The sequence below is a fragment of the Nipponia nippon genome, unplaced genomic scaffold (assembly GCF_047370975.1).
Source record: "Nipponia nippon isolate SJK-2023a ecotype South Korea unplaced genomic scaffold, ASM4737097v1 scaffold_52, whole genome shotgun sequence".
Lineage (NCBI taxonomy): Eukaryota > Metazoa > Chordata > Aves > Pelecaniformes > Threskiornithidae > Nipponia > Nipponia nippon.
This window is the reverse complement of record NW_028262372.1, coordinates 148,431-173,982: the sequence shown is the minus strand read 5'-3', so window position 1 is coordinate 173,982 and position 25,552 is coordinate 148,431. Positions and strand designations below refer to the sequence as shown.

The 25,552-nt window shown below is 64.6% G+C and overlaps 5 protein-coding genes across 8 annotated transcripts; 2 read left to right on the top strand and 3 right to left on the bottom strand.

Moving 5' to 3' along the window:
* Positions 1 to 1,001: 1,001 nt before the first annotated feature.
* On the bottom strand, positions 1,002 to 3,786 carry LOC148051835 (uncharacterized). The gene is made up of 3 exons (XM_087735199.1): positions 3,670 to 3,786; positions 2,991 to 3,071; positions 1,002 to 2,665 (listed from the first exon to the last, which is right to left on the bottom strand). Exons 2-3 carry the CDS (start codon positions 3,061 to 3,063, stop codon positions 1,803 to 1,805), a joined length of 936 nt encoding a protein of 311 aa, XP_087591325.1. The 5' UTR covers positions 3,064 to 3,071; positions 3,670 to 3,786; the 3' UTR covers positions 1,002 to 1,802.
* A 1,031-nt stretch (positions 3,787 to 4,817) lies between these two features.
* LOC104015332 (uncharacterized) lies at positions 4,818 to 11,127 on the bottom strand. 2 transcript variants are annotated; one of them, XM_087735104.1, is made up of 5 exons: positions 11,007 to 11,127; positions 8,914 to 9,035; positions 7,662 to 7,744; positions 7,191 to 7,240; positions 4,818 to 7,108 (listed from the first exon to the last, which is right to left on the bottom strand). In XM_087735104.1, the coding sequence occupies exons 1-5, from the start codon at positions 11,125 to 11,127 to the stop codon at positions 5,502 to 5,504; spliced, it is 1,983 nt and encodes a 660-aa protein (XP_087591230.1). In that variant the 3' UTR covers positions 4,818 to 5,501. The 2 variants fall into 2 exon arrangements, with proteins under 2 accessions (XP_087591230.1, XP_087591232.1); XM_087735106.1 differs by lacking the exons at positions 8,914 to 9,035; positions 11,007 to 11,127 and adding an exon at positions 7,917 to 8,790.
* Positions 8,871 to 10,864, top strand: TBRG1 (transforming growth factor beta regulator 1). The gene is made up of 2 exons (XM_087735129.1): positions 8,871 to 8,891; positions 9,476 to 10,864. Exon 2 carries the CDS (start codon positions 9,481 to 9,483, stop codon positions 10,822 to 10,824), a length of 1,344 nt encoding a protein of 447 aa, XP_087591255.1. The 5' UTR covers positions 8,871 to 8,891; positions 9,476 to 9,480; the 3' UTR covers positions 10,825 to 10,864.
* On the bottom strand, positions 11,040 to 13,527 carry TACO1 (translational activator of cytochrome c oxidase I). 2 transcript variants are annotated; one of them, XM_087735201.1, is made up of 6 exons: positions 13,464 to 13,527; positions 13,154 to 13,353; positions 12,543 to 12,649; positions 12,318 to 12,454; positions 12,056 to 12,239; positions 11,040 to 11,345 (listed from the first exon to the last, which is right to left on the bottom strand). In XM_087735201.1, the coding sequence occupies exons 2-6, from the start codon at positions 13,347 to 13,349 to the stop codon at positions 11,145 to 11,147; spliced, it is 825 nt and encodes a 274-aa protein (XP_087591327.1). In that variant the 5' UTR covers positions 13,350 to 13,353; positions 13,464 to 13,527; the 3' UTR covers positions 11,040 to 11,144. The 2 variants fall into 2 exon arrangements, with proteins under 2 accessions (XP_087591327.1, XP_087591326.1); XM_087735200.1 differs by having other exon boundaries at positions 12,056 to 12,454.
* Positions 13,528 to 15,603: 2,076 nt separating this feature from the next.
* LOC104015329 (integrin alpha-X) lies at positions 15,604 to 25,508 on the top strand. 2 transcript variants are annotated; one of them, XM_087735070.1, is made up of 30 exons: positions 15,604 to 15,685; positions 15,821 to 15,938; positions 16,023 to 16,126; positions 16,215 to 16,279; positions 16,674 to 16,788; positions 16,871 to 17,001; positions 17,231 to 17,376; positions 17,487 to 17,640; positions 18,190 to 18,340; positions 18,417 to 18,490; positions 18,589 to 18,718; positions 19,372 to 19,520; positions 19,599 to 19,739; positions 19,814 to 20,020; positions 20,442 to 20,572; positions 20,659 to 20,816; positions 21,299 to 21,453; positions 21,549 to 21,680; positions 22,439 to 22,512; positions 22,604 to 22,745; positions 23,079 to 23,186; positions 23,293 to 23,372; positions 23,454 to 23,531; positions 23,833 to 23,914; positions 24,009 to 24,116; positions 24,258 to 24,338; positions 24,412 to 24,525; positions 24,685 to 24,777; positions 25,069 to 25,179; positions 25,274 to 25,508. In XM_087735070.1, exons 1-30 carry the CDS (start codon positions 15,649 to 15,651, stop codon positions 25,355 to 25,357), a joined length of 3,453 nt encoding a protein of 1,150 aa, XP_087591196.1. In that variant the 5' UTR covers positions 15,604 to 15,648; the 3' UTR covers positions 25,358 to 25,508. The 2 variants fall into 2 exon arrangements, with proteins under 2 accessions (XP_087591196.1, XP_087591195.1); XM_087735069.1 differs by having other exon boundaries at positions 24,255 to 24,338.
* Positions 25,509 to 25,552: the final 44 nt, after the last annotated feature.

Below are 25,552 nucleotides of genomic sequence, written 5' to 3'. Positions count from 1 at the left end.
AGACGGAGGAGCGCCGGCCCGCCAGTGTCCCCCAGTGCTCCCAGTGCCCCTCCAGTTCCTCCCAGTACCCCCTAGTCCCACCCCAGGGTCCCCCGCTGCTCCCAGTGCCCCTCCATTTGTCTCCCAGTGTCCCCCAGTGTCCCCCAGTGCTCACCAGTCCCCCTCCAGTGTGCCCCAGTGCCCCCCCCAGTGTCTCCCAGTCCATCCAGTGTCGTCCCAGTCCTCCCAGTGACCCTCCCAGTGTTCCCCAGAGCCCTCCAGTCCCTCCCAGTGTTGCCCAGTGCCCCCCCCAGTGTCCCTCCCAGTGCTCCCCAGTGTCTCCCAGTCCATCCAGCGCCCTCCCAGTGTCCCCCAGTTCCCCCCAGTGTCTCCCAGTGTCCCTCCCAGTGTCTCCCAGTGCCTTCCCGGTGTCCCCCAGTTCTCCCCTAGTTCCCCCCAGTGTCTCCCAGTGTCCCCCAGCATCTCCCAGTGCCCCCCAGTGCCCCTCCGGTGTCCCCCAATGACACCCCAGTACCCTCCAGTCTCACACCAGTGTCCCCCAGTGCTTCCAGTACCCCCAGTGCCCTCTCAGTGGCTCCCCCCGTGTCTCCAGGGCTCCCCCAGTGTATCCAGCGTCCCCAGTTCCCCCCCAGTATCGCCCCAGCGTCTCCCAGTGTCCCTCCCAGTGCCCCCCAGTGTCTCCCAGTCCATCCAGTGTCGTCCCAATCCTCCCAGTGACCCCCTCCAGTGTTCCCCAGAGCCCTCCAGTCCCTCCCGGTGCTGCCCAGTGCTCCCACAGTGTCTCCCAGTGTCCCTCCCAGTGCTCCCCAGCATCTCCCAGTCCATCCAGAGTCCTCCCAGTGTCCTCCAGCCCCCCCCCGCAGTGCTTCCAGTGTCTCCCAGTTCCTTCCCAGTGTCCCTCAGTTCCCCCCAGTGTCTCCCAGTGTCCCAGTGCCCCCCCGAGACCCCCAGTCCATCCCGTGTCCTCCCAGTGCCCCCCCCACGGCCACCCCGCCCCGCAGTGGCACTCCAGATCCTTTATTGCCGCCCTCTCGGCGCTAACGAGGGTGCCACAACGAGGGACCGCGGCACGCGGAGGCCACCCCCCCGCTCCAGCCTGGGGCGTCCCCAGGGTGGGGTTCAGCGTGGTGGTGACGGTGCCAGGACATGGCCCACCAGGCGCCACGTGCCTTCGTTAACGCCCTAACGAGGCTGCCACCATGATGGAGCACGGCATGGAGATGCCACCACCCCGTCTGGTCCTGCTGAGTCCCCAGAGGGTCCCCAGTCCCTCTCCAGGGGGCACCAGGAGCCACACGCCAGGTTCAGCCGTGGTGGACACCACGCCACGATGTGCCGTGCTCCTTCATTAGCTCTTAACGAGGATGCTGCGACGACAGACCACGCCATGGAGATGTTGGCGCTCTGTCCTGTCCCAGTGAGTCCCTAGAGTGTCCCCAAAGCGGCTCCAAGGTCCACGGTTTGGGTTCAGACGTAGCCTGGTGGTCATGGTGTGGTGCTGAGGGCCACCAGGTGCCACGCTCCTTCGTTAGGCCCTAACGAGGCTGCCACCATGAAGGACCATGGCATGGAGATGCCACCACCCCGTCTGGTCCTGTTGAGTCCCCAAAGTGTCCTCAATCCACCTCCAAGCAGCACCGGAAGCCACGCACCAAGTTCAACCATAGCGTGGTGGACACCGTGCCGTGCTACCAGGCTCCTTCGTTAGGTCCTAACGGGGATGCCGTGATGATGGACCCCACCACGGAGATGCTGGTGCCCATCCCGTCCTGCTGAGCGTCCCCCATCCATCTCCAGGCAACCTACGGGCCACACGCCGGGTCCCCATCGGGGTGGACCTTCAGGTGACGGGTGAACTGGGGCTTGTAGCGGAAGCGCTTGCCACAGTGCCCGCAGCCATAGGGCTTCTCGCCGGTGTGGATGCGTTGGTGCTTGACCAGGTTGGAGCTGACGCAGAAGCTCTTGCCGCAGGCGCCGCAGCGGAAGGGTCGCTCGCCCGTGTGGGTCCTCTGGTGCTCGATGAGCGTGGAGCTCTGCCCGAAGGCCTTCCCGCACTCCCCGCACCGGTAGGGCCGCTCGCCGGTGTGGGTCCGTTGGTGGGATGCCAAGTGAGTCTTCTTCTTGAAGCGCTTCCCACATTGCCCGCAGGAGAAGGGCTTCTCCCCCGTGTGGGTCCTCTCGTGCTTGACCAGGTTGGAGCTGAGGCTGAAGGTCTTCCCGCAGCGCCCGCAGCCGTAGGGTTTCTCCCCGGTGTGGGTCCGGAGATGCTTGACCAGGTTGGAGGTCCGTCCGAAGGTCTTCCCGCACTCGGGGCAGGCGTAGGGCGTCTCGCCGGTGTGGGTGCGGCGATGCTCGGTCAAGGTGGAGCTGCGGCTGAAGGCGCGGGCGCAGATGGGGCAGGCGTAGGGCTTCTCGCCGGTGTGGGTCCGGAGGTGCTCAGCCAAGGTGGAGCTCCGGCTGAAGCTCTTCTCGCATTGGCCGCAGGTGAAGGGTCGCTCGCCCGTGTGGGTCCGCTGGTGCTCAATCAGGTTGGAGCTCTGCCCGAAGGTCTTCCCGCACTCAGTGCAGCGGTAGGGCTTCGGCGGCGTCCTGCCGCCCTCCAGGAGGCCCAGCAGGTTGATGAAGCCACGTGGGCGACCACCGCTGCGGGCCGGCGCCGCGACAGCTGGGAGAGGGGAGAGGAACATCTGGTGGGTCACTGTGCAACCACGGAGGGTTATGCCATGCAGGAGAACATCTCCCACATGGCATTTTCTCCACCACGGAGGACTATTCCCAGCAGAAGACCATCTCCTGGGCAATATTTTTCCAGCCAAGCAGGAGAACATCTCCTGGCCACCGTTTTCTCTGCCATGGATGAGTATTCCCAGCAGAAGACCATCTCCTGGCTCACATTTTCCCCATTTTCCCATTTTTTTCCCCCCAAAAGACCATCTCCCAGGTGCTCTTCTGGCCACCCACCGGGCTCGTCCCCATGTCCCCCCCCTCACCTGCACAGGGCTCTGTGGGGACGTCCCCGTCACCCCGGTCCTGGGGAGGACACGACTCCTCACCCGGCTCCATCGTGGTGGCTGCGGGCAGCAGGAGAAAACAGGGGAAAAAAGGCAATAAATGAAAAAAAACCCCAGCGTCCGCCCAATGCTTTTCACCGAAATCAGACAGTTTTCCCCCAAAATGCACCCCCCTGCCGTTGGTTAATTTGGCAACCCCCACACCTGGGAGTAATCAGCCTGCTTTCACCCTTTTTCATCCCAAAATACCCCCCCATTAGATAATCCCGCATCTCAATTTCCAGGATCAATCAGCCCGGTTTTGCCCTTTTTCACCCCAAAGCATTATCCCCACAATGAGTTAATTTTGCATCCCCTCATCTGAGAGCAATCCGCCCATTTTCCCCCTTTTTACCTCAAAACACAATCCCCACAACGAGTTAATTCCGCACCCCCCCCACCCGGGAGGAATCAACCCTATTTCCCCCCAAAACACAATCCCCACAATGAGTTAATTTTACAACCCCCCACCTGAGAGCAACCCTCCCATTTTCCCCCTTTTTCACCCCAAAACGCTCCCCCCTCCACTAGTTAACTCCTCCCCCAGCCCCAACCCAAGCGATCGACCCATTTTCCCCTTTTTTCACCCCAACCCCCGGGGGGGGGGGGGGAGCCTCACCCCGTCCCCGCGAGCGCTACGGCAGCGCCCCGGCGCCCACAGGCCCAATCCGGGTGTTTTTCGACCCGAAACGGCGGTGCTTTGCCCGTTCCGGACAATGGTGGCAGGAGAGCGGCGCTTCCTGCCGCAAAGGCTCCCGGGGACACGCCAAGCACACGCGTGTCCCTTGGGAACACGTGAAGGGACATCCGTGGCCCCTAGGAATACGTTCAGAACACACATGGCCCTGGGAACACGTAAGGGACACACGTGGTCTTGGGAACATGTAAAGGGACGTGCATGTCCCCTGTGTACGTGTGAAGGGACACACGTGGCCCCTGCACACATGCAAAGGCACACACGTGTTCTCAGGGCATGTGTAAAGGGACGCGTGTGTCCTCAGGGCGCATACGAAGGGACATGTGTGGTCCCTGCACATGTAAAAGGACACGTGTCCCCTGGGAGCACGTGAAGGGACACGCGTGTCCCGCGTGCGCATGTAAAGTGACATGTGTGTCCTCAGGGCACGTGTAAAGGGACACGCGTGGCCCCTGGGAACATGTGAAGGCTCCCTGTAACCCCCCAGTGCCCCCCCAGTCCCTCCCAGTGCTCCCAGTAACCCCCAAATCCCCTCCCAGTGCTCCCAGAGCCCCCCAAATCCCACCCACTGCTCCCAGTGCCATCCCAAATTCCCCCATTAACCCTTCATTGCCCCTTGCGGTCCCTACCAGTGCTCCCAGTACACCCAATGCCCCCCCCCCATCCCTTCCCAGTGCTCCCAGTGCCACCCCAAATCCCTCTATTAACCCTCCAGTGCCCCTTGCAATGCCTCCCAGTGCTCCCAGTAACCCCAGGGCCCCCCCAATCCCTCCCCAGTGCTCCCAGTGCCCCCTGAAATCCTGCCCAGTGCTCCCAGTAACTCCTAGTGTCTCCCAAAGCCACCCCAGTGCTCCCAGTACTCCCCAGCGTCCCCCGAATACCTCCCCACTGCTCCCAGTGCCCCTCCAACCTCCACCAGTGCTCCCAGTGCCTCTCATAGTCCCTCCCAGTGCTGCCGGCATCCCCCCCAGTGCCCTCCTAAACCCATCCCCACTGCTCCCAGTGCCCCCTGAAATCTCACCCAGTGCTCCCAGTAACCCCCAGTCATGAACCACAGCAGCAGCGTTCACTACTATTTATTGACGCCTGGGTCCCTTCTGGGGGGGGAGAGATGGGGGGGTCATGGGGAGGTGGGGTGGGGACATGGAGGTGGGACAGGGGCCTGGGGATGCTCCCCGGGCTGGGGACATGGCTTTGGGGCAGGATGAAGGAGTTGGGCGAGGACAAGATGGTTCTCCAAGATGGAGACATGGACCATAATGGATCTTGGAACGGTCTTCCAAGAGGAAGCCATGGCCTCGGGGTGTCATGATGGACCTGGGGCAGGATGGGGATCCCAGGGTCGTCCTCCAAGATGGAGATGTGGTTCTGGGCCAGGATGAGGATCTCGGGGTGGTCCTCTGAGATGAAGTCATGGCCTTGGGGCACCATGATGGACCTCGGTCAAGATGAGGGATCCCAGGATGGTCCTCCAAGACAAAGCCATGGCCTTGATGGACCTCGGTCAAGATGAGGGATCCCCAAACAGTCCTCTGAGATGAAGCCATGGCCTCAGGGCACCACGATGCACCTGGGTCAAAACGAGGGATCCCAGAATGGCCCTCCAAGATGAAGCCACGACCTTGGGCACAATGATGGACCTCGGGTCAAGACAAGGGATCCTGGGATGGTCCTCCAAGACGAAGCCATGGCCTCGGGGCACGCTGACGGACCTGGTCCACACCGAGGCACCCCAGCCTGGGTCGATGGCGGTCTCAGGCGAGGTGGGTGCGCTGGTGCTTGCTGAAAGCCGAGCTCCACCCGAAGGTCTTGCCGCACTGGGCGCAGCGGTAGGGCCGCTCGCCGGTGTGGGTGTGCCGGTGCTCCAGGAGGTTGGCGCTCTGCCGGAAGCTCTTGCCGCAATCCCCACAGCGGTAGGGCCGCTCACCGGTGTGGGTGCGCCGGTGCTTGGCCAGGTGGGAGTTTTGGCAGAAGCTCTTGCCGCAGAGCCCACAGGTGTAGGGTCGCTCGCCGGTGTGGGTCCGCTGGTGCTGGATGAGGTTGGAGCTCTGCCGGAACGCCTTCCCGCACTCGGTGCAGCGGTAGGGCCGCTCGCCGGTGTGGGTCAACCGGTGCTTGGCCAAGTAGGAGCCGAGGGCGAAGCCCTTGCCACAGAGCGGGCAGAAGTGCCGCTCGCCCGCCCCGTGGGTCCGCCGGTGCTCAGCCAGGTTAGAGCTCTGGCTGAAGATCTTGCCGCACTCGGGGCACTTGTAGGGTTTCTCGCCAGTGTGGGTCACCTGGTGCCGGAGCAGCTTGGAGCTCTGCCCGAAGGCTTTGCCGCACTCCGGGCACTTGTAGGGCTTGGCAGGCGGCCGGCAAGCCCGGAGGTGCCGGGCCAACCGGCAGCTCCAGAGGAAGGCGGCTCCGCAGTGGGGACATCCCAGCGGCTGCTCCGGCTGGTGGTGCCGCAGGCCGGCTGGCTGGGCATAGGCTTTGCCGCAAGCCTCACAGCGGTAGGGCTTGGCTACCGGACCGTGCCGTCGCCGGCGGTGCCGGGCCAGCTGGGCGCTGCCCTCAAAACGCTCAGGGCAGAGTGGGCAGGCGAAGGCACCAGCGTGGGTCTGACGGTGGAGGAGCAAGGTGCCACCATGCCGGAAGGCCTGGCCGCACTCCTCGCAGCGGTGCGGCCGGTCGTCATCACGGTCATCACCATCGCGGTCCTCGGCAGCGTCACCCTGATCCTTGCCGTCACCGCCATGATGTTTCTTCCGGTGTCCCGCCAATGCTGCTGGCCGGGGGAACTGCTCGCCGCAGTCCCGGCACCGGTGCCCGCCGTGAGCCCCCCGCCGGTGCTTGGCCAAGTCGGAGCTGACGGCGAAGCGACGGCTGCATTCAGGGCAGCCGTAGGGTCGCTCGCCGGTGTGGGTCCGCCGGTGGGTGGCCAGGGTGGACTTACGACCGAAAGCCCGGCCGCATTCAGGGCAGCCGTAGGGCCGCTCGCCGGTGTGTGTCCGCCGGTGGTGGACCAAGGTAGAGCTCTGGCTGAAGCGGGCGCCGCACTGTCCACAGCGGAAGGGTTTCTCGCCGGTGTGGGTCCGCTGGTGCTCCAGGAGGGTGGACCCTCGGCTGAAGGCTTTGCCGCACTCGCCACAGGCGTGGGGCTTGGCCCCAGCATGGCCCTTGCGGTGCTCCAGCAGGGACGAGCTCCAGCCGAAAGCCTTGCCGCATTCCCCGCAGCGGTAGGGCCGCTCGCCCGTGTGCACTCGCCGGTGCTTCAGGAGGTTGGAGCTCTGGGCGAAGGCTTTGCCGCACTCACCACAGCGGTAGGGACGCGGGGTGGCCTCCCCGCTGCCATCTTCAGCCTCTTCTTCCTCCTCCTCACCTGCAAGGAAGGGGGGGCAGCGGGGGTCACCCATGCCTCGGTTTCCCCAACCTGCACCACTGACATGACAGCGAGGACTCACCTGGCAGCAGCTCGGCGGCGGTGGCTGGTTCTGACGGCAGCAGTGGGGAGCTGTGGAGGAAAATGGGGTTGGCTGGTGGTGGCACCCGTGGGGACATGGCCCCAGGGTGGGGGGAGACACTGGGGACGTTGGTTTTGGGGTGAAGGACATTGGTGTTGGGGGCATCATCTTGGGGACATCATCTTGGGGATGGGGAGACCCTAGGACATGGGGCCAGTGGTCGTGGGGTGAGGGAGACCCTGGGAGGTAGGACATCACCTTGGGGACAACGTGGTGGCCCTGGGGACGTCTCCAATGACTGGGGTCACCCCAGGGCACAAGGGACCCATGTCCTCATCCCCTGTGTCCCCATCCTTGTCTCTGTGACCCGACCCTGTCCTCAGTCCCATTTCGTCATGTCCGTATCCCCGTGTCCCTGTCCCCATCCCCGTGCCCCCGTCCCTGTGTCCCCATCCCGCTCCCCATCCCTACCTGGTGGCCTCGGGGTCCTCCAGCGGGAAGGGCCCGTTGCTGTCACCGTCCTCCAGAAAGTCGGGGACTGACAGGGACTCGTCCTGGAGGGGGGGTGGACAGGGTGCACCGTGTCATGGGGTGGCACGTGTCACACGCCTGCCACATGCATGTGCCCCTGGGGGGGGGCACCCCCCCCCAGCCCCCCTACGGGGGGGCAGATCCCACCCCATAGCCCCCATAGGGGGCAGATCCCATCCCCGTCCCCCTGCTCACCTCCATTGTCCTCGGCCGCAGCGCCGTCCCCCCACCTTGGGGTTGGAGGTCAGGGGTCAGGGGTCGGGGGGTCGGAGGGGGGTGGGGGTGGGATTGGGGTGGGGGCCCAGAAGCGGGGTGGGGGTGGGGCCCCTTGGCGGCGCCGGCCACGGGGGCTGCTGGGAGAACGCCCCCCTCCCCTCCCCAGCAGCGTCACGCGTGTCAGCGGTCACGTCACCGCACGCGTCACACGGCGGGTGGGGGAGAGGGGGAAGCTCAGGGCCGAACGCCTGGGTCCTCTATGGCTCAGACGCCTGCGTCCCCCCGGACACCTGGGTCCCCCCGGACGCTTGGGTCCCCCCGGACGCCTGGGTCCCCTTGGATGCCTGGGTCCCCCCGGACGCTTGGGTCCCCCCGGACGCTTGGGTCCCCTCGGACATCTGGGTCCCCTATGGCTCAGATGCCTGTGTGTCCCCGGACGCCTGGGTCCCCTCGGACGCCTGGGTCCCCCCGGGCACCTGGGTCGCCCCAGACGCCTGGGTCCCCCCGGACGCTTGGGTCCCCCTGGATGCCTGGGTCCCCCCAGACGCTTGGGTCCCCTCGGACGCTTGGGTCCCCTCGGACATCTGGGTCCCCTATGGCTCAGATGCCTGTGTCCCCCCGGACGCCTGGGTCCCCTCGGACGCTTGGGTCCCCTCGGACGCCTGCGTCCCCCTGGACACCTGGGTCCCCTACGTCCCGGACGCCTGGGTCCCCTATGGCTCGGCTGCTTGGGTCCCCTCGGACGCCTGGGTCCCCTAGGTCCCAGACACCTGGGTCCCCCTGGACGCCTGGGTCCCCCCTGCCCCTCCCCCTCGCCCCTCCCCCCAATTCTGTCAGGGCTTTCTCCCTCCCCTCCCCTCCCCTCCCTCCCCCACCCTCCTCTTCCTCTTCCTGTCCCTCCCCCCCCCTTCCTCTTCCTCCTTCCCGGCCGCTTGGGTCCCCTCCGCGCGCCGGGTGAGTCCCTGCGCCGGCGCACCTCAAATTGCCGGATTTCACCCCAGTCGGAGGGGCTGGGGGAGGGGGGCAGCCAGGCAGCGGGGTAACTGGCGGTGCAATTAATGGCAGCGGCGACTGCAATCGTAGGGGCTGCAATTAACACTGCAATTAAAACCAGCGGCCATCAGTTTAATAATGATTGCAACTGTGCATTAATCGCGATCGCGTTAATTGCAGTCCGGCTCTTTAATTGCAACTTATTGCAATAATGGCAATTCTTTGTGTTAATTGCAACCCACTGCAATAATTACAATTCATTGCAATCACTGCAATGCGCATCATTGACCCATGGCATTAATTGCAACCCCTTGAATTAATTGCAACCCATCGAATTAATCGCAACCCATTGAATTAATCGCAACCCACTGTATTAATTGCAATTCACGGCATCCATTGCAGGTCTGAAACCCGTTGCAATAATTGCAATCAACGTGGCAACGGAGAAGGGTTGCAATTAATTTCTCGCCAGCCGAACCCGCTGCGAGACCCGAGCGCGGCTGATTAATTAATGAATTAATTACTCGTTGGGGTTAATTGGGCAGGCAGGATGCCGAAGGGGCCGCGGCAACGCCCGGCGGAGCGGTACCGCCTGAAGTACAGCCGGCTGCGGCGGGCAGCGCGGGCGCTGGTGTTCGAGAACGGGGCGCTCTGCGATGAGGTGGCCCGGCTGGAGGCCAAGTGCCTACGGGCGCGGGACGAGCGCCGCTTCCTCCTCACCCGGCTCCTCCAACTCCGGGCAATGGCTGGCCCTGAGGAGGTCCCTGGTGAAGTCACCGGCCGCCGGCCTCGCCGCGGTGGATCCCGGGCCGACGGGTCAAGAGATGGAGGGAAAGATGGGGGGCGGTCAACTGGAGCAAGAGATGGAGGGAGAGATGGGTCGAGGCCAACTGGGTCAAGAGATGGAGCGAGGGATGGGGCGCGGTCAACTGGGTCAAGAGATGGGCCAAGAGATGAGTCAAGGCCAACTGGGCCAAGAGATGGACCAAGAGATGAGTCAAGGCCAACTGGCTCAAGGGATGGGTCAAGGCTGGTTGGGTCAAGAGACGGGGTGAGGCCAGCCGGCTCAAGAGACGGTCTAGGAGATGGATCAAGGTCCAGTGGGTCAAGAGATGGGCCGAGAGACAGTTCAAGGACACCAGGGCCAAGAGATGGCCCAAGAGATGAGTCAAGAGATGGCTTGAGGCCAACGGGGCTGCGGGACAGCCCAAGAGATGACTTGAGGCCAAACGGACCCAGAGGTGGCCCCAAGCTGGACACGCCGCCGGTGGCCATCTTAAGATCACCTGAGGACACCTCCAGCCCAGCTGGGCCACCGGCAGCCATCTTGAGGCCACCCCCCCGCCGGCGCGGTGGGGCGTTGACGCTGCCCTTGGCATTGGGGCCTCTGACAGTGCACAGCCTGGGTGTTGGTGGCGTGGGGCCGGGAGCCATCTTGCCCCTGGGCTTCCATAGTACCCGCCTCTTCGCCAGCACCCGCCGGCCGGCCCGCCGCTGCCTGTACACCTGCCGGATCGTGGCTGGTCCCCGCTGTGAGATTGTGTCCGAGGATGAGCCTGGGAGGGTGCTGGTGGGCCCTACGCCCGATGTCTGCCATGGCCGGCTCCTCCAGGCCCTGGGGGAGGCTGGGGGGCGGCCCCGGGCAATGCCACCAGTCCCTGGCGCCGGCGCTGACTTCTTCGGCCTCACCCATCCCACTGTCCGCCGGCTCCTCCAGAGCGAGGCTGGGGCCTTCCTCCACCCTGAGGAGGAGGAGGAAGAAGAGGAGGAGGAGGAGGATGATGACGACGACGACGATGAGGATGATGAAGAGGAGGAAGACGAAGAAGGGGCCACCCCAGTCTTCACCTACGCTGACGTCTTCCTTGGCAGCCCCACCGGCTCCGACGAGTGACCCCCTGTCCCTGTCCCCCAAATAAACAACCCTGCCCTCCGTTGCTGCCATGTTTGTTGGGGGGGGGGGCACGGGGATGAAGGGCTGGGACCTCACTACTGGACGCCTGGGTTCTCCCAGCCCTCCCCTTGGCCACGCCCTTCTGCCTAAAGGATGGGCAGGGCTATGCTAATGAAGCTCACTGGGGTGGTGGTCTCCCGTGGAGGAGGTGGATCCATGGTCAAAACAGGGTTTTATTGTCATCATGGGGATGGAGACAAGATATGGGGGGGAAGTGACATGACCTCCAATTGGTGGGGCCATGCTCCCCCCCCCATCTCCTATTGGATGTTGTGGTAGAGGCGGACGATGTCGGGGCAGTCGCTGAGGGCCTGGAGGAGGCGCTCCGCCTGCTCCCGCGTCCCCTCTGGCAGCGTCACCCGGTCCCGGGGCAAGTATTCGATGGCAGCTGAGAGTGGGCACAGCCCCGAGGCCTCCAGACGCTCTCGCACGGTCCGCAGGGCTGAAGTCTCGCAGATGAACTGTGGGGAATGGCCAAGGGTGGTTGGGGATGGTCAAGGGACAGCCAAGGGCAGTCGGGGACAGTCAGCGAATGGCCAAGGGCAGTTGGGGGCGGTCAAGGAGTGGGCAGGAGCTGTTGGGGATGGTCAAGGTGTGGCCGGGAGCTGTCAGGGATGGGTGGTTGGGGATGATCAAGGCATGGCCAAGGGTGGTCGGGGATGGTCAAGGAGTGGCCAAGGGCAGCCAAGGGCAGTCAGAGATGGCCAAGGGACGGCTGAGAGTGGTTGCATACAGTCAAGAGTGCTGGGGACAACCAGTGGTGGTCAGGGATGGTCCTCAATGGGGAAGGAATGGCCAAGAGCAGTCAGGAAATAACCAGGAGTGATTGGGGATGGTCAGCGGTGGTCCAGGATGGTCTTGGATGGTCGGAAGTGGCAAAGAGTACTCGGGTAATGGCTGAGAGTGCTTGGGGAATGGCCAAGAGCGGTTTGGGACAACCAATGGTGGTGATGGATAGTCTTGGATGGTCAGAAATGGCTAACAGTGACCAGGGAATGGCCAAAAGTGGTTGGGACAACCCATGGTGATCACGGATGGTCTTGGATGGTCAGAAACGGCCAGCAGTGACCAGGGAACGGCCAAGAGCAGTCGGGGCACCAAGAGGACCACCCCATCCACTCCAAAACCAGCCAAACCCAGCGTCTACCAGCCCACCACCCTCCTCACCCACCTTCAGTGCTGGCTCCTCTTCTTCCTCCTCCTCCTCGTCCGGGCAGACGTCCTCGGCCCCGCCCTCCAGCGCTGCCTCCAGCGCTGCCTCCAGAGAGACCAGGTGGCCCTGACGGTCCCGTGGCCCCACGCGCACCACCCCTTTCTGCTCAAAGCCGTGTCGTGCCCCCTCGGCCATCATTCCCCTGTGGGCACCCACACCCGACTCAGCCCCGGACGCCTGGGTTCTCGGCCCCGGACGCCTGGGTCCCCCTCGGACTGACCCGTGACGGGTGAGAATGAGCCGGACATCTTGCTGGCTCCGCCGAGGGTTGTCAGTGAGGACCTCCAGCAGAAGAGCTGAGCCACCGGGGCCACGGGCTTCGTAGAGCAGCCGGGCTGCTGCCGCTGCCGATCTCTCCTGGGGCAGGGGGTGCTCAGGGATCCCCCCTGAACTTGGAGGGCTCGATCCCCCTGCCCCCTCCCCCCCCAAATCCCCCAGGACCTACCGCGCCACGGATGGCTGCCTCGATGGAGGCCTTGGGCATGTTCTTCGCCCGGCACTGCTCCACCACGTTGGCCAACTGGCCGTTGAGCGCTGGGTCTGGGCCCCCCTCTGTGGGGAGAGGGGGTGCGGGTGGGATTAGGTGGGGCTGGGGAGACCCTCCCCAAATCCCAGAGGATCTGGGCAGGGGGTGTTTGTGGGACGGGGAGATCCTGGGGGATCTGGGAGGGTCTGTGGGGCAGAAGGACTTCTAGGATCCTGGAGAGCCCCACAAGATCCTGGAGAACGTGGGGCTGAGAGATGCCTGGTATCCCAGGGACCTGGGGGGTGGAGACACTTCTGCGATCCCAGGGAACCTGGGGGGATCTGCGGGGTGGAGAGATCCTGGGGGAGATCTGTGGGGGCTGAGGGACCTCCAGGATCCTGGTGGGCTGCACGATCCTGGGGGCACTGGGGATGAGACGCTCCCTCCCCCGCCCCGGGATCCAGGGTGGGGGAGATCTGAGAAGACCCGCTGGGATCCCACCAGCCCCAGGAGAGCCGCTGGGATCCCACCAGCCTAGGGACCACCGTGCCAGGGATCTGGGTGGGGATGGGGATCCGGTGGGTCCCTACCGCGGGCGGCGGTGCGCAGCATCAGGCTGAGACGTTGGAAGAGGCGGCTGCGGGCCATGTCGCGTGGACCCTTGACGTTCTTCACCTTGGACCAGCGGTTGTGGCCGGCCCAGGACGGTGGCCCAACATGCAGGGGGCGGCCAACGGCCACCAACCGGGGCCAGCGGGCCAGCGCCAGGGCCCCCACGGCCGCCATGGGGCTGCGGGGGGGGGTGGGGGGGTGGGGGGTGAGGTGGGACCCGGGCGCCTGGGGACCAGCCCTCCCCCAACCGGGGACCCCGGCGCCCGGGGCCGCCCCTCCCCCCCTTACCACGTCCGAGGGCTGCCCGGCCCCTCCCCCCGCCGCAAGTGCCGCTGGGTAGCACCCACCCCGTGGGGACGGTGACGTCAGGTTTTATTTGCGTAGCCCCTCCCCCTTCGCTCGCGGCGGGGGAGGGAGGGAGGCGTGAGCGCGGGCGGGGTACTGGGAGGCACTGGAGGGTACTGGGAGTGGCCAGGGGGCCCTATAGCGCTTGTGGGAGGGTCTATAGGCTCTGTAGGAGCGGGGAGGGGCTGCATAGACCCTATAGTACTTGTAGGGTGTCCCTATGGACCCTATAGCACTTGCAGGGTGACCCTATAGACCCTCTAGGAGTGGGGAGGGGCTGCACAGACCCTATAGCACTTGTAGGGTGGCCATATAGACTCAATAACCATTATCACGGTGTCACCTTGGGACACGGTGATGTCCCTGTGATGCTGAATGGTTGGTGGCCACCATCCTGGTGTCACCTTGGGATGTGGCCTCATCTCTCTGATGCCAAATGGCTCATGGCCACCATCCCGGTGTGACCCCCAGGCCCTTGCAGATGCTGCCATGTCCTGCCCCACCCCCTGAGTGCTTGACCCCATCCCATCACCCGAATCCTGTCCCCAAACCCACCCCATGATACCCCATGTCACTCCAAGGGATTCGTCTTGCCAACAGTCCCCAGCACCTCCATGTCTTCTTCAAGAAGCCTCTTCTCCACCATGTGCGGGTCAACCACAAAGGGCCATGTGGACCCAGGTGATGCCGGTCAGAGGGTGGGACAAGACGTTGGCCAATGGCCATGGGTCAATGGAGGAAGACCCCCAAAAGCCTCTTCTCCACCCCAGGTGGGTCAGCCATGGTTCCTCAATGCTGATTGAAGGCTGGGGTGGGACGCTGGGCAATGGCTGTGCGTCACCAGGGGCGTTTGGGGGTGACAAGGCAGACGGTTGAGAAACCCCTGTGGGAGGATGGAGTCAGATGTTGGCGGGTGGCTGTGACTCACCTCCAAAGCAGCGTCTGGTGACAGCCTTGTCCCCATCCATCAGTGACCCTCGGTGGACCAGAGGGCTGGAGAGGTCTCTGGGGGTGCACCATGGTGGGGGGCTGCTGGCTGGGGTCTGTGGGGAGGTGGAGGAAGGGATGGATTGATGGATGGATGGATGGATGGATGGATGGATGGATGGATGGATGAAGGGAGATGTGGAGATGTTTTGGGGTGGGTGGGTGGATGTATAGATGGAGATGTTGGGGATGGATGGATGGAGACGTTTGAGGATGGATGGATGGAGATGTTTAGGGATGGAAGGATAGATGGATGGATGGATGGATGGATATGTTTTGGGGTTGATGGATGGATGGAGATTTTGGGGATGGATAGAGATGTTTGGCTATGTCTGGGGACTGACAGATGGATAGAGAAGTTTGGAGATGGATGGATGGATGGGCGGACACCTCCGCCTGCCTCATTGCACCCTGCCTCCACCCCCATGGTAGGGGGAAGCACCGTCACCGCAGGAAGGAGGTTGCGGCGGCCCAGATGGCGACTCCTTCTGGGGTGGAGGATGGTCTCACATCCCCATCAGGGACAGGGATGGGAAGTTGACATCACCTCGAGGTCACCGCTGTTGTGCAAGGGGCCGGCGGCAGCTGGTGGGGTTGTGAAAGTGGACGGGTAGGGGTGACCCCCAGCCAGCCGCACCCCAGCACTGGGTAACCCCCACCCTGTGGCTGTACCCCATCCAGTTGTGCACCGTCTGGCTGTACCCCATCCACCTGTATGCACTGCGTGGCTGTACCCCATCCAGTTGCTGTGCACCGTCTGGCTGTACCCCATCCACCTGTGTGCACTGCGTGGCTGTACCCCACCCAGCTGTGCACCATCTGGCTGTACCCCTCCAGCTCTGTGCACCATCCAGCCGTACCCCATCCAGCTGTGTGCTGTGCAGCTGTACCCCATCCAGCTGTGTGTGCCGTGTGGCTGTACCCCAGCCATCTTTCCTCTCCCATCCTTTCTCCTCCTTTGCCCTTTTCTCCCCCATTTCATGATCTCTCTCTTTCCCCCCCATTTTTATCTTTTTCCTCCCAAATTCCTGGCCCGCTCCCCACTCCCCGCCCCACACCCCTTCCTTCCCCTCCCACCCCAGAACCCTAACTTCTGCTTTGGCCCCTGCTCCCGTCATCCTCTCCTGGCTCCTGATGCGAAATGGAGCCCCGGGCTCTGCTCGCCTGCCTGGGGGCAGGTGGGTGCCTGGACGCCTGGGTCCCCTCGGGGGGGGGTGGGGGGGTGGGGGGTGGCACCCGGATGCCTGGGTCCCCTGGGGGGGGAGTGGGGAGTGGCACCCAGACGCCTGGGTTCTCTGTGCCCCCCCGCCCAGTGCTGACCTCCTGCCGCGGCTCTGGGGTGGATGTGGAGACGGTGATGGTCTTTCACGGAGACGCCAGAGGGGCTTTCGGGCAGACCGTGGCCCATTTTGGCACCACCGACGATGGCGGGTAAGGTGGGGAGGGGCACACCCCAGGGTTGGGGAGGGGACCCCCCGAAACCTCCCCCCCACCCCCTTTCCCCCACCCCGACAGAGTCCTCGTGGGTGCCCCATTGCAACGTGGCTCCGTCAACCAGATGGGGATGATTTACCGATGTCGGTACCGCTCGGGGAAGTGCCAGGAGGTCCCCATCACCGGTGAGCCCCTCCGCCGCCACCCCCTCCAAAACTGGATGTTTTGGGTCCCCGGGGAGGAGGAAGATGGTCTCACGCCATCTCTCCCTAGGACCCCCAGAGGCCGTCAACACATCCCTGGGGTTAGCGCTGGCCACTGGGGACACTGGGGCCCTGGTGAGTACGGTGTGGGGCTTGGGTGAGGGTTGGGGGGTGATGGGATTTGAACCAAAATTGGGCCAATCTGGGCAATGGGGGGGGGGGTTGCACCCTGAAATCGGCCAGTCTGGGGTGAAGCCATGGAGATTGCATCCAAATTTGGCCCTTTGGGGATGATATCAAGGAGGTTGCACCCCAAAACTGGTCTTTCTGGGGTGACATCAAGGGCGTTGCACCCCAAAATCGGCTCATCTGGGTGATATCAAGGAGATTGCACCCAAAACTTGTCTTTCTGGGGTGATATCAAGGGGACTGCCCCCCCCAAATGTGGCCACCCCTGGTGGTGCCCTGGGTATCACCCCCCATCCCTCCATCCTGGGCTCTTCTGATTTTGGGTCCCCCCCCAACCCAGGCGTGTGGCCCCACGGTGCCCCAAGCCTGCGGGAAGAACATCCACCTCAATGGCTTCTGCGTCCTCCTTGACACCAACCTCCAGCAGCTCCAGCGCATCCCAGAGGCCCAACCAGGTATGGGGGTCACTGGGGGAGGGATGTGTTGGGGACATCCTGGCCCGGTTGACCGTGGGGCCGTCTCTGTGTCCTCCCTCAGAGTGTCCCAAGCGCTTCTCCGATGTGGTGCTGCTCATCGACGGCTCGGGCAGCATCAGACCCTCTGAGTTCTTGACAATGAAGACCTTCATCGCAGAGGTGATGAAGCGCTTCAAGGGCACCAACACGCAGGTACCACCCGCCCAGCTGCCGGCAGTGACCCCACAAATGGCTGTTTGCAAGGGGGTGTCATCTCAGGGGGTTGTCTCTCTTGAAGTTGCATGTGGCTCCTCGCAACGGGTGATGTTTTGAGCTGCTCTTCCCTCTTGGCAATGGGGTGGCATTTTGGGTGGTTGCTACCATGGTGGTTGTGTCCCCACCGGTGTGTCCCCATGTGGTCCCTCCCCTGTCCCCCCCCCAGTTTGCTCTCACCCAGTTCTCCTATGTCATCTTGAACCACTTTGACTTCAACGCCTTCCGGAGGTCCCGTGACCCCATCGCGCTGCTGAATCAGGTGTCGCAGCTCCGGGAAACCACCCGCACTGCCACTGCCATCTGGACAGTCCTGTGAGTCCTGTCCCCCTCCCCGCCAACCTCTAGCACCCGTGACCCCCCTCCCACCCGCCATGGGGTGAAGGGGCAACCCTCATCCTTTGCATCCTCCTTCCCTGGCACAGGATGGACATGTTCACCCCTAGCAAAGGGGCGCGAAAAGATGCCAACAAGATCCTCATTGTGATCACAGACGGGGAGAAGTATGATGACAACATGGAGTACTCAGAAGTCATCCCGTTGGCCGACAAGATGGGAGTCACTCGCTATGCCATTGGGGTGAGGGACCTGCATGCCCAAAGCCATCCACCCCCAAGCAATTAGCCATCCCAAAGACATCTGTCCATCCAGACATCCATTTGTTCATCCATCTCCAGACGTCTCCATCCATTCAACCATCCAGCCCTTTTTAAACACAGCCATTCGTCCATCCATCCATTTCCAAACATCTCCAGCCATCCATTTCCAAACATGTCCAGCCATCTGTCCATCTACAAGCACCTCCGTTCATCTCCAAACTTCCCTTTGTCCATCCTTCCCCAAATATCTCCATTCATCTCTCTCAAACTTATCCATCTATCTATCCATCATCTCCAAACATCTCCAGCCATCCATCTACAAGCACCTCTGTCCATCTCCAAACATCTCCAAACTTGGCCATCCATCCACCCGTGCCCAAACATCTCCATCCACCCACCCATCCATCTCCATCCATTCTATTCATGTCCGTCCATCCCTCCCTCTCCAAACGCCCGTCCATCCATCCTTCCTCCCTCCCCTCCCCACACCTCTCCATCCCTCCATCTGGCCATCCTTCTCCAACCACAGGTGGGCAGCGCCTTCACGAATCCAGCTGCCATAGAAGAGCTCCACACCATCGCCTCTCAACCCAGCGAGGACCACGTCTTCCGGGTGGACAACTTTGATGCCCTGCAGGGCATCCAGAACCAGCTGCAGGAGAAGATCTTTGCCATCGAGGGTACCTGGGGGCCGGGGGGCAGCTGGAGGGTGGCCGAGGGGCAGCCGGTGCCCCCGCTCACCCCCGCCTCCCCCAGGCACCCAGTCCGCCCACAGCAGCTCCTTCCAGCTGGAGATGGCCCAGGAGGGCTTCAGCGCCCTGCTCACCCCCGTAAGTGTCCCCCGGCCACCCGAGACCGTCCCCACGCCCATGGGGTGTCCCTGGGGCAGGACTGACTCCTCTCCCCCTCCCCATCTTTACTGGTGCAGGAGGGGCCCGTACTGGGAGCGGTGGGCGCCTACGACTGGTCCGGAGGGGTCTTTGTCTACGGCGAGAGTGGGGAGAAGACCTTCGTCAACATGTCCCGAGCCGGCGGGGACATGAACGATGCCTACTTGGGTAAGGGCTGCCTGGGATGGGGACGGACAGGTCCCCGCCAGGGTTCTGGGGATGGTGGTGTCCTCTGTGAGGGTCCTGGGGATGTCAGTGTCCCCTGGAGGGTGGCAGGGACATGTCAGCAGCCTCACGGGGGTTGTGGGGAGAAGTCCACGTCCCTGTCAGGATCAGGGGGACATCAGCATCTTCACGGGTCTTGGGGATGTCAGTGTCCTCATGAATGTCCCCATGTGGGGCTGGGGACATTGGGTTCCCACGAGGTTCCTGGGGACATCAGGCCCTGGCAAGGCTCCCCATGACCGTGCTGGGGACATCGGCATCCTCACAAGTGTCTTGGGGATGTCAGGTCCTTGCGAATGTCCCCGTGAGAGTCCTGGGGACCTCAATGTCCTCACAATGTTCCTGGGGACATTGGTGTCCCCATGAGGATCTGGGGGATGTTGGTGTCCCCATGAGGTGCAGGGGACATCAACATCTCCACAAGAGACTTTGGGATGTTGGTGCCCCCGTGAGGTCCTGGAGATGTTGGCACCCTAATGAGCATCCTGGGGACGGTGGTGCCCCCATGAGTTCCCGGGGACATCAGCTTCCCCGCATGGCTCCTGGGGCCGCTGGCACCCCCAGGAGGGTCCCCCACTGACCCCCGCTGTGACCAGGCTACGCGGCCGAGTCCCTGTCCCTGGAGGGCAGCCCGGCACTGGCGCTGGGGGCCCCCCGCTACCAGCACGTTGGCCGCCTCCTCCTCTTCCGCCGCCGTGGCCCCCGGGCTGCCTGGGAGCTGCTGGCCGATGCCACGGGGCCGCAGGTAATGGCGGGGAGGGGACAGGGGGTTTCCAGGGTGGGGGAATGCCCCAGCCAGCCCCATGGCCGCTTCTCCCCACAGGTGGGCTCCTACTTCGGGGCATCCCTGTGCGCCCTGGACACTGACGGGGACCGCTCGACCGAGGTGGTGCTGGTGGGGGCCCCCATGTTCTACGGGGCCGGCAGCGGGGGCCGCGTGGCCGTCTGCACCCTGAGGCCGAAGGTAGGAGACCCCCACCCCACCCCACCTCGCCCCAGGGTGGGCAGAGGGGGCACCCAGCGCCTCGTCCCCCCCAGGGCAGGCGGCTGCGGTGCGAGCAGATGCTGCAGGGACAGCCCGGGCACCCCTTGGGGCGCTTTGGGGCCAGCCTGGCTCGCCTGGGGGACGTCGACGGGGACCGGTGGCCCGACGTGGCCGTGGGGGCCCCGCTGGAGGATGAGGAGCAGGGGGCCGTCTACGTCTTCCGTGGGAAAAAGGGTGGCATCAGCTCCCAGTACAGCCAGGTGAGACCCCCCCGGTCCTGCGGGTGGGGATGTCCCAGGTCATGGGTGCCTGCTGGGTGACAGAGAGGTCCCAGGTGGTGGGGTCATCGTGGGTGCTGAAGAAACCTTGGATGCTGGAGATGTCTTGGGTGGTGGAGGCATCTTGGCTGCTGGAGATGTTCTGGGTGCTGGAGATGTCCTAGGTGCTGGAGGCATGTTGGGTGGTGGAGAGGTGCTGGGTGGTGGAGGCATCTTGGGTGGTGGAGAGGTGCTGGGTGCTGGACACAGCTTGGGTGCTGAAGACATCTTGCGTGCTGGAGACGCTCCAGGTGCCCAAGATGTCCTGGATGCTGGAGACGCTCCAGCTCCTGAAGATCTTGGGCTGGGAACATCTTGGGTGCCAGAGCTGTCTCACCCACTCGAGTGCCTCTGTCTCCCCCAGCGCATCTCAGGTGCCCGGTTCTCCAGCGGGCCACGCTATTTTGGCCAGGCCATCAGCGGTGGCCAGGACTTGACGGGGGACAGGCTGCCGGACGTGGCTGTGGGCGCGCAGGGACAGGTCCTGCTGCTCAGGTGTGCCCGGGGGACCCACCTGGGGAATTGCATGGCCTGGAGGACGCAGTGGCCGCCACCAACCCTCCTCTGCTTGTCACCGCCAGGTCCCAGCCACTGCTCAAGGTCCGCGTGACGGTGGCTTTCAAGCCCCAGGAGATCCCCGCGGCCGCCTTTGACTGCCAGGAGGAGGAAGCGCTCAAGGAGGAAGTGGCCAAGGCTGAGATCTGCTTCCTTAGTACCAAGAAAACCCCTGATAACTTTGGTGAGACCTCCCAGATGTCCATCTGGACCCCCAAAGCATCTGCAGGTGTCCCCAAGACCCCCCAGAAGTGTACATGGACCCCCCCAGCCCCCTCCCCGTGTTCTCAAGACCCCCAGAAGTCCACCTGTCCTCCCAAAGCCTCTCCAGGTATCCCCCAGGACCCGTGGCCTCCTAAATCCCCGCCAGATGTCCTCTAGACCCACCAAAAGCCTGTCTGGCCTCCCAGAGCTGCTCCACATGTCCTCAAGATCCCCAAACCACATCCAGATGTCCCCAGCACCCCTGAGAAATCCATCTGGCCGCCCAGTGCCCCCTCCAGCTGTCCTGCAAATCCCCCACGAGTCCATGTGGCGTTCTAAACCACCTCCTGACGTCCTCAAGGCCCTCCAAAATCCAGCTGGCTCTCCATCTCCCCCTTTCCCACCATCCTGGAGGGCTGCCAGAGACCCCGACCACCCACCTTCCCCTCCCTTTCCCCGCAGGCAGACAACTTTCCACCACCCTCCGGTACCAGGCGGCCCTGGACCCCGGCCGGGCAATGGCCCGGGCCGTCTTTGCCGGCAGTGCCGGCGTCCGTAACGGGACCCTGCAACTGGGCGTCGGACAGAAGTGCGAGACCTTCGCCATCGCCTTTACGGTGGGTGTTGGGAAGGGCCCCGGCGGGGTGGTCTGGGGGTCGCCCCCGCCATGGCACCAGGCTGGGGGACACGGTCGTCTCTCTGTGCCGGGCAGGGGTGCCCACGGGACACGCTGACTCCCCTGGTGCTGCGCCTCACCTACGATGCCACGGGGGACCCCATCACGGTGGCCGGGGGCCTGCGGCCAGCCTTGAGTGAGGACTCGGAGATGGTGGCCATAGGCACGGTAGGGGCTGGGGGGCATCCCACGGTGGCAGCGTTGAGAGGGAGCGGTGGTGGGGCGTAGGGTTGGGGGTTATGGAGGGATGGCAGGAGAGGTGGGATGGAAGGGTGGGTGGAGGGAGGGAAGGAAGGAAGGAAGGAAGGAAGGAAGGAAGGAAGGAAGGAAGGAAGGAAGGAAGGAAGGAAGGAAGGAAGGAAGGAGAGGTGGAATGGATGGATAACGGATGGATGGACGGACAGATGGATGGAGAGACGGATGGAAGAAAAGAAGGAAGGATGGAGAGATGGAAGAAGAAGCGGGATGGACAGAAGGAGAAGAGGAAGGAAGGAGAGATGGCTGTGGGGTTAGAAGGAGAGGTGGGATGGACAGAAGGAGAAGAGGGAGGAAGGAAGGAGAGATGGATCCACAGACAGAGGGAGGTGGGATGGCTGGGTGGGAGGACCCAAAGGAGGATGGGAGGAAGGGAGGAAGGACGGATGCATGGAGGGAAGGGAGGAAGGACAGAAGGGCGGAGGGACAGGAGGAGAGAAGGTTGGGAGGGAGGAAGGAAGGACACAAGGACGGACGGACGGACAGATGGACAGAAGGACATCCATGCCTGAGGAGGGTTGGAAGGACCAAGGAGAGCCAGAGTGGGTGGGCAGATGGACAGATGACTGGCTGAGGGGTGGGAGGACGAAGGAGAGGAAGGGCAGACAGACAGCGGGCGGTGGGGGACGGACAGACGGACGGACGGACGGACGGACGAGGCGTCTCCTCAGCTGCCCTTTGAGAAGGACTGCGGTGCCGACAACATCTGCATTGACGACCTCCAGATCTCCTTCAACTTCTCGGGGTAGGTCCGCCCCGTTCCCCGTGTCAGGGGGACACCCGCAGGCACCAGGGTCCGCCCCCGCCTGCCCCCACCCCCTCTGTCCCCCCCCCAGGCTGGAGACCGTCGTGGTGGGGGTGACCGACGTGGTGAACATCACCGTCACCCTCCGCAACCGTGGGGAGGACTCGTACGGGGCCACCGTCCAGCTGCAGCACGCCGAGGCCCTCTCCTACCGCAAGGCCGTGGTGCTCCAGGTACCCCCCCACACCCCGAACCCCCCAAAATCCTTCAGAGCCTAGAAGTCTCCCCAGAAGCCCCCAACACCCTCCAGAAGCGCATCGGGCTTCCTAAAGCCCTTCCAGATGCCCTCGGGACTATCTACAAGTTCGTGTGGCTGCCCAGCTCCCCTCTGGACATCCTCAAGATCCCCCAGAACTCCATGTGGCCTCCTAAACCCTCTCCAGATGTCCTCTAGACCCCCAGAAGTCTATCTGGCCTCCAGCCCCCCTCCAGACGTCCCCTGCCCCCCCCCAAGTTGTCTTGCCCTCCCCCGTCCCCACCCCTGACACCCCCCGGGGCGTTCTCAGTCCTCCAGGAGGTCCGTGTCCCTGCGCTGCAACTCGGAGCCGGCGGAGGGAGCGCGGCGCACGACCCTCTGCCTTGTCAACCACCCCATCTTCCGCCCCGGCACCGAGGTAGGGGGGTGCCCGGCGTCCTCGCGTCCTCCCGGCCCACTCGGGCGCTTGGGGACGTTGCCGTGAGCTGGATTGAGGGGTGACGCCCGGGCGTCCCGTCCCACAGGTCGTGTTCACCGTCACCCTGGACGTGCCCCACGGCGCGGAGCTGGGGGACGTGTTGGCGGTGGTGGCCAATGCCAGCAGGTGAGGGACGGGGGCACAGGGGTGCGGGGCGGGGGCAGGCAATGCGGGTGAGGTGACCCGCATGACACCCCTCTGCCGCAGTGACAACAAGGCACCGGGCAGCCGGGGGCAGCGCGCCGAGATCCCGGTGAAGTACGGTGTCTTCCTCGTCCTCACCAGGTAGGGGATGCCACCTCCCCGCGTCACCCGCCACCCCACCCGTGTCACCTGCCCCCGTCCCCATGTTCCCAACGTGCCACCAGCCCTCTGTCCCGCAGCCCCACTGTGCCATCCCCACGTTCCCATCCCCAACGTGCCACCAGCCCCACGTCCCTCATCCCCAAGATGCCACTGGCGACATGTCCCTGGTCCCAGTGTGCCACCGCGAGCATCCCTGGTCCCCAACGTGCCACCAGCCCCTGTCTCTGTCCCCAGTGCGCCCCCCCGTGCCCCCCTCCATGTCCCCTCTCGTCCCCACCAGTGCCCCGGACTCCACCAAGTACGTCAACGTCTCGACCCAGGCGGGGGCCCCCACCAGCGTCCCCGTCAGCCACCACTACGAGGTGAGGGGAGGGGGAGGGAGGAGGGCGATGCCGGACGCCTGGGTCCCCCGTTTTGCCGGGGGTCCCGTCCCCACCGTCCCCCTCCCCGCGGCAGGTGAAGATCTTGGGCCAGCGGGGCCTCCCCATCAACGTCACCTTCTGGGTCCCCACGGCCCTGGGGGGGACCCCGCTGTGGGACAAGGTGTCTGTCACCCCTGACCAGGTAAGGGCCCCTGCCCCGCTGCGGCCCAGAACAAGGGTGGCCCCGAGCAGCTGCCCCCCAAACCACGGGTGACCCCCAAGCGGGGGCAGCCCGGAGAGGGCGTCCCCGGAACTGGGTCCCCCCGCCTGCCCCATCCAGCAGGAGCCGGTGCAGTGCCGGGTGGTGGCCGAGCACCCGGGAGTCCCCGACGTCCCCCAGCGGCTGCGGGAGCGGCCTTTGCTGGTGAGTGCCGGCCTCCCGAGGGGCGTGGGGCCGGGGGTGCCCCAGCCCCCCCTCACCCCCCTCTGCCCCCCAGGACTGTGCCGTGGCCGCCTGCCGGGAGCTGCAGTGCCAGGTCCAGGAGCTGGAGCCGCCCCGGGCGCTGGGGTTCAGCCTTGGGGGGAGCCTGGCCCTGGGCTGGCTGGCGCCGGTAAGGGGGCAGCCGTGGGGCAGCCAGGGCGGGGGGCACCCCGCCGGCCGCCCCGGGACGAGGGCATCCCGGGGATGGGGAAGATGGTGGGGTGTCCCATGGCCGTCCCCCGTGCCCCACGGCTGCCCCACGGCTGTCCCCTGTCTCCCCCCACCCCAGACCCAGCAGCCCAAGGTGGTCGTGCAGAGCAGGGCCCAGGTCTTCTACGATGTGGGGCGCTACTGGAACACCGGGGGGGGACTCCAGCTGCAGGTGCGCCGGGACGCCTGGGTCTGTGGGGGGCAATGGGGGTCCCGGACGCCTGGGTCCGTGGGAGGCGGTGGGTGGGGGTCCCGGACGCCTGAGTCCATGGGGGGCATTCGGGTGGGGTGGGGGTCCCAGACCTCTGGGTCCGTGAGGGGCAATGGGGTGGGGTGTGGGTCCCGGACGCCTGGGTCCATGGGAGGCAATGGGGTGGGGTGTGGGTCCCGGACGCTTGGGTCCGTGGGCGGCAGTGGGTGGGGGTCCCGGACGCCTGGGTCCCCCCTCAGCCCTCTCCCCCAGGTGCAGACGGAGGTGGAGCGCCTGGAGACCCCCAACCCGCTGCCCCTCATCCTGGGGGGCACGGTGGGGGGGCTGGTCCTGCTGGGGCTGGTGGCCCTGGTGCTCTACAAGGTGAGGGGGCGGGGCTTGGCAGAGCCCCGCCCACGCGAAGGGGTGGGGGCGGGGCCTCCCCCACCCCGGGTTCACCCCCCCCCCCCCCCCCCAGGTGGGCTTCTTCAAGCGCCGCTACAAGGAGCTGATGGAGGGCGAGGAGACCCCCGCGGCCCCCCTGGGTGACCCCCAGGGCTGAGGCGGCCCCCGGACGCCAGGGTCCCCCCACATTTCGGGGGGGGGGGGGTGTCTCCTGGACGCCCGGGTCCTCTCTTGAGGGTGTCGTTGGATGCCTGGGTTCACTCTGGGGCTCCCCATCATTAAACCCTGAGCGCTGGAAGCCCCCTGTGTCTCGGTGTCCGCTATGGGGCCGGATACCTGGGTCCGTCGTGGG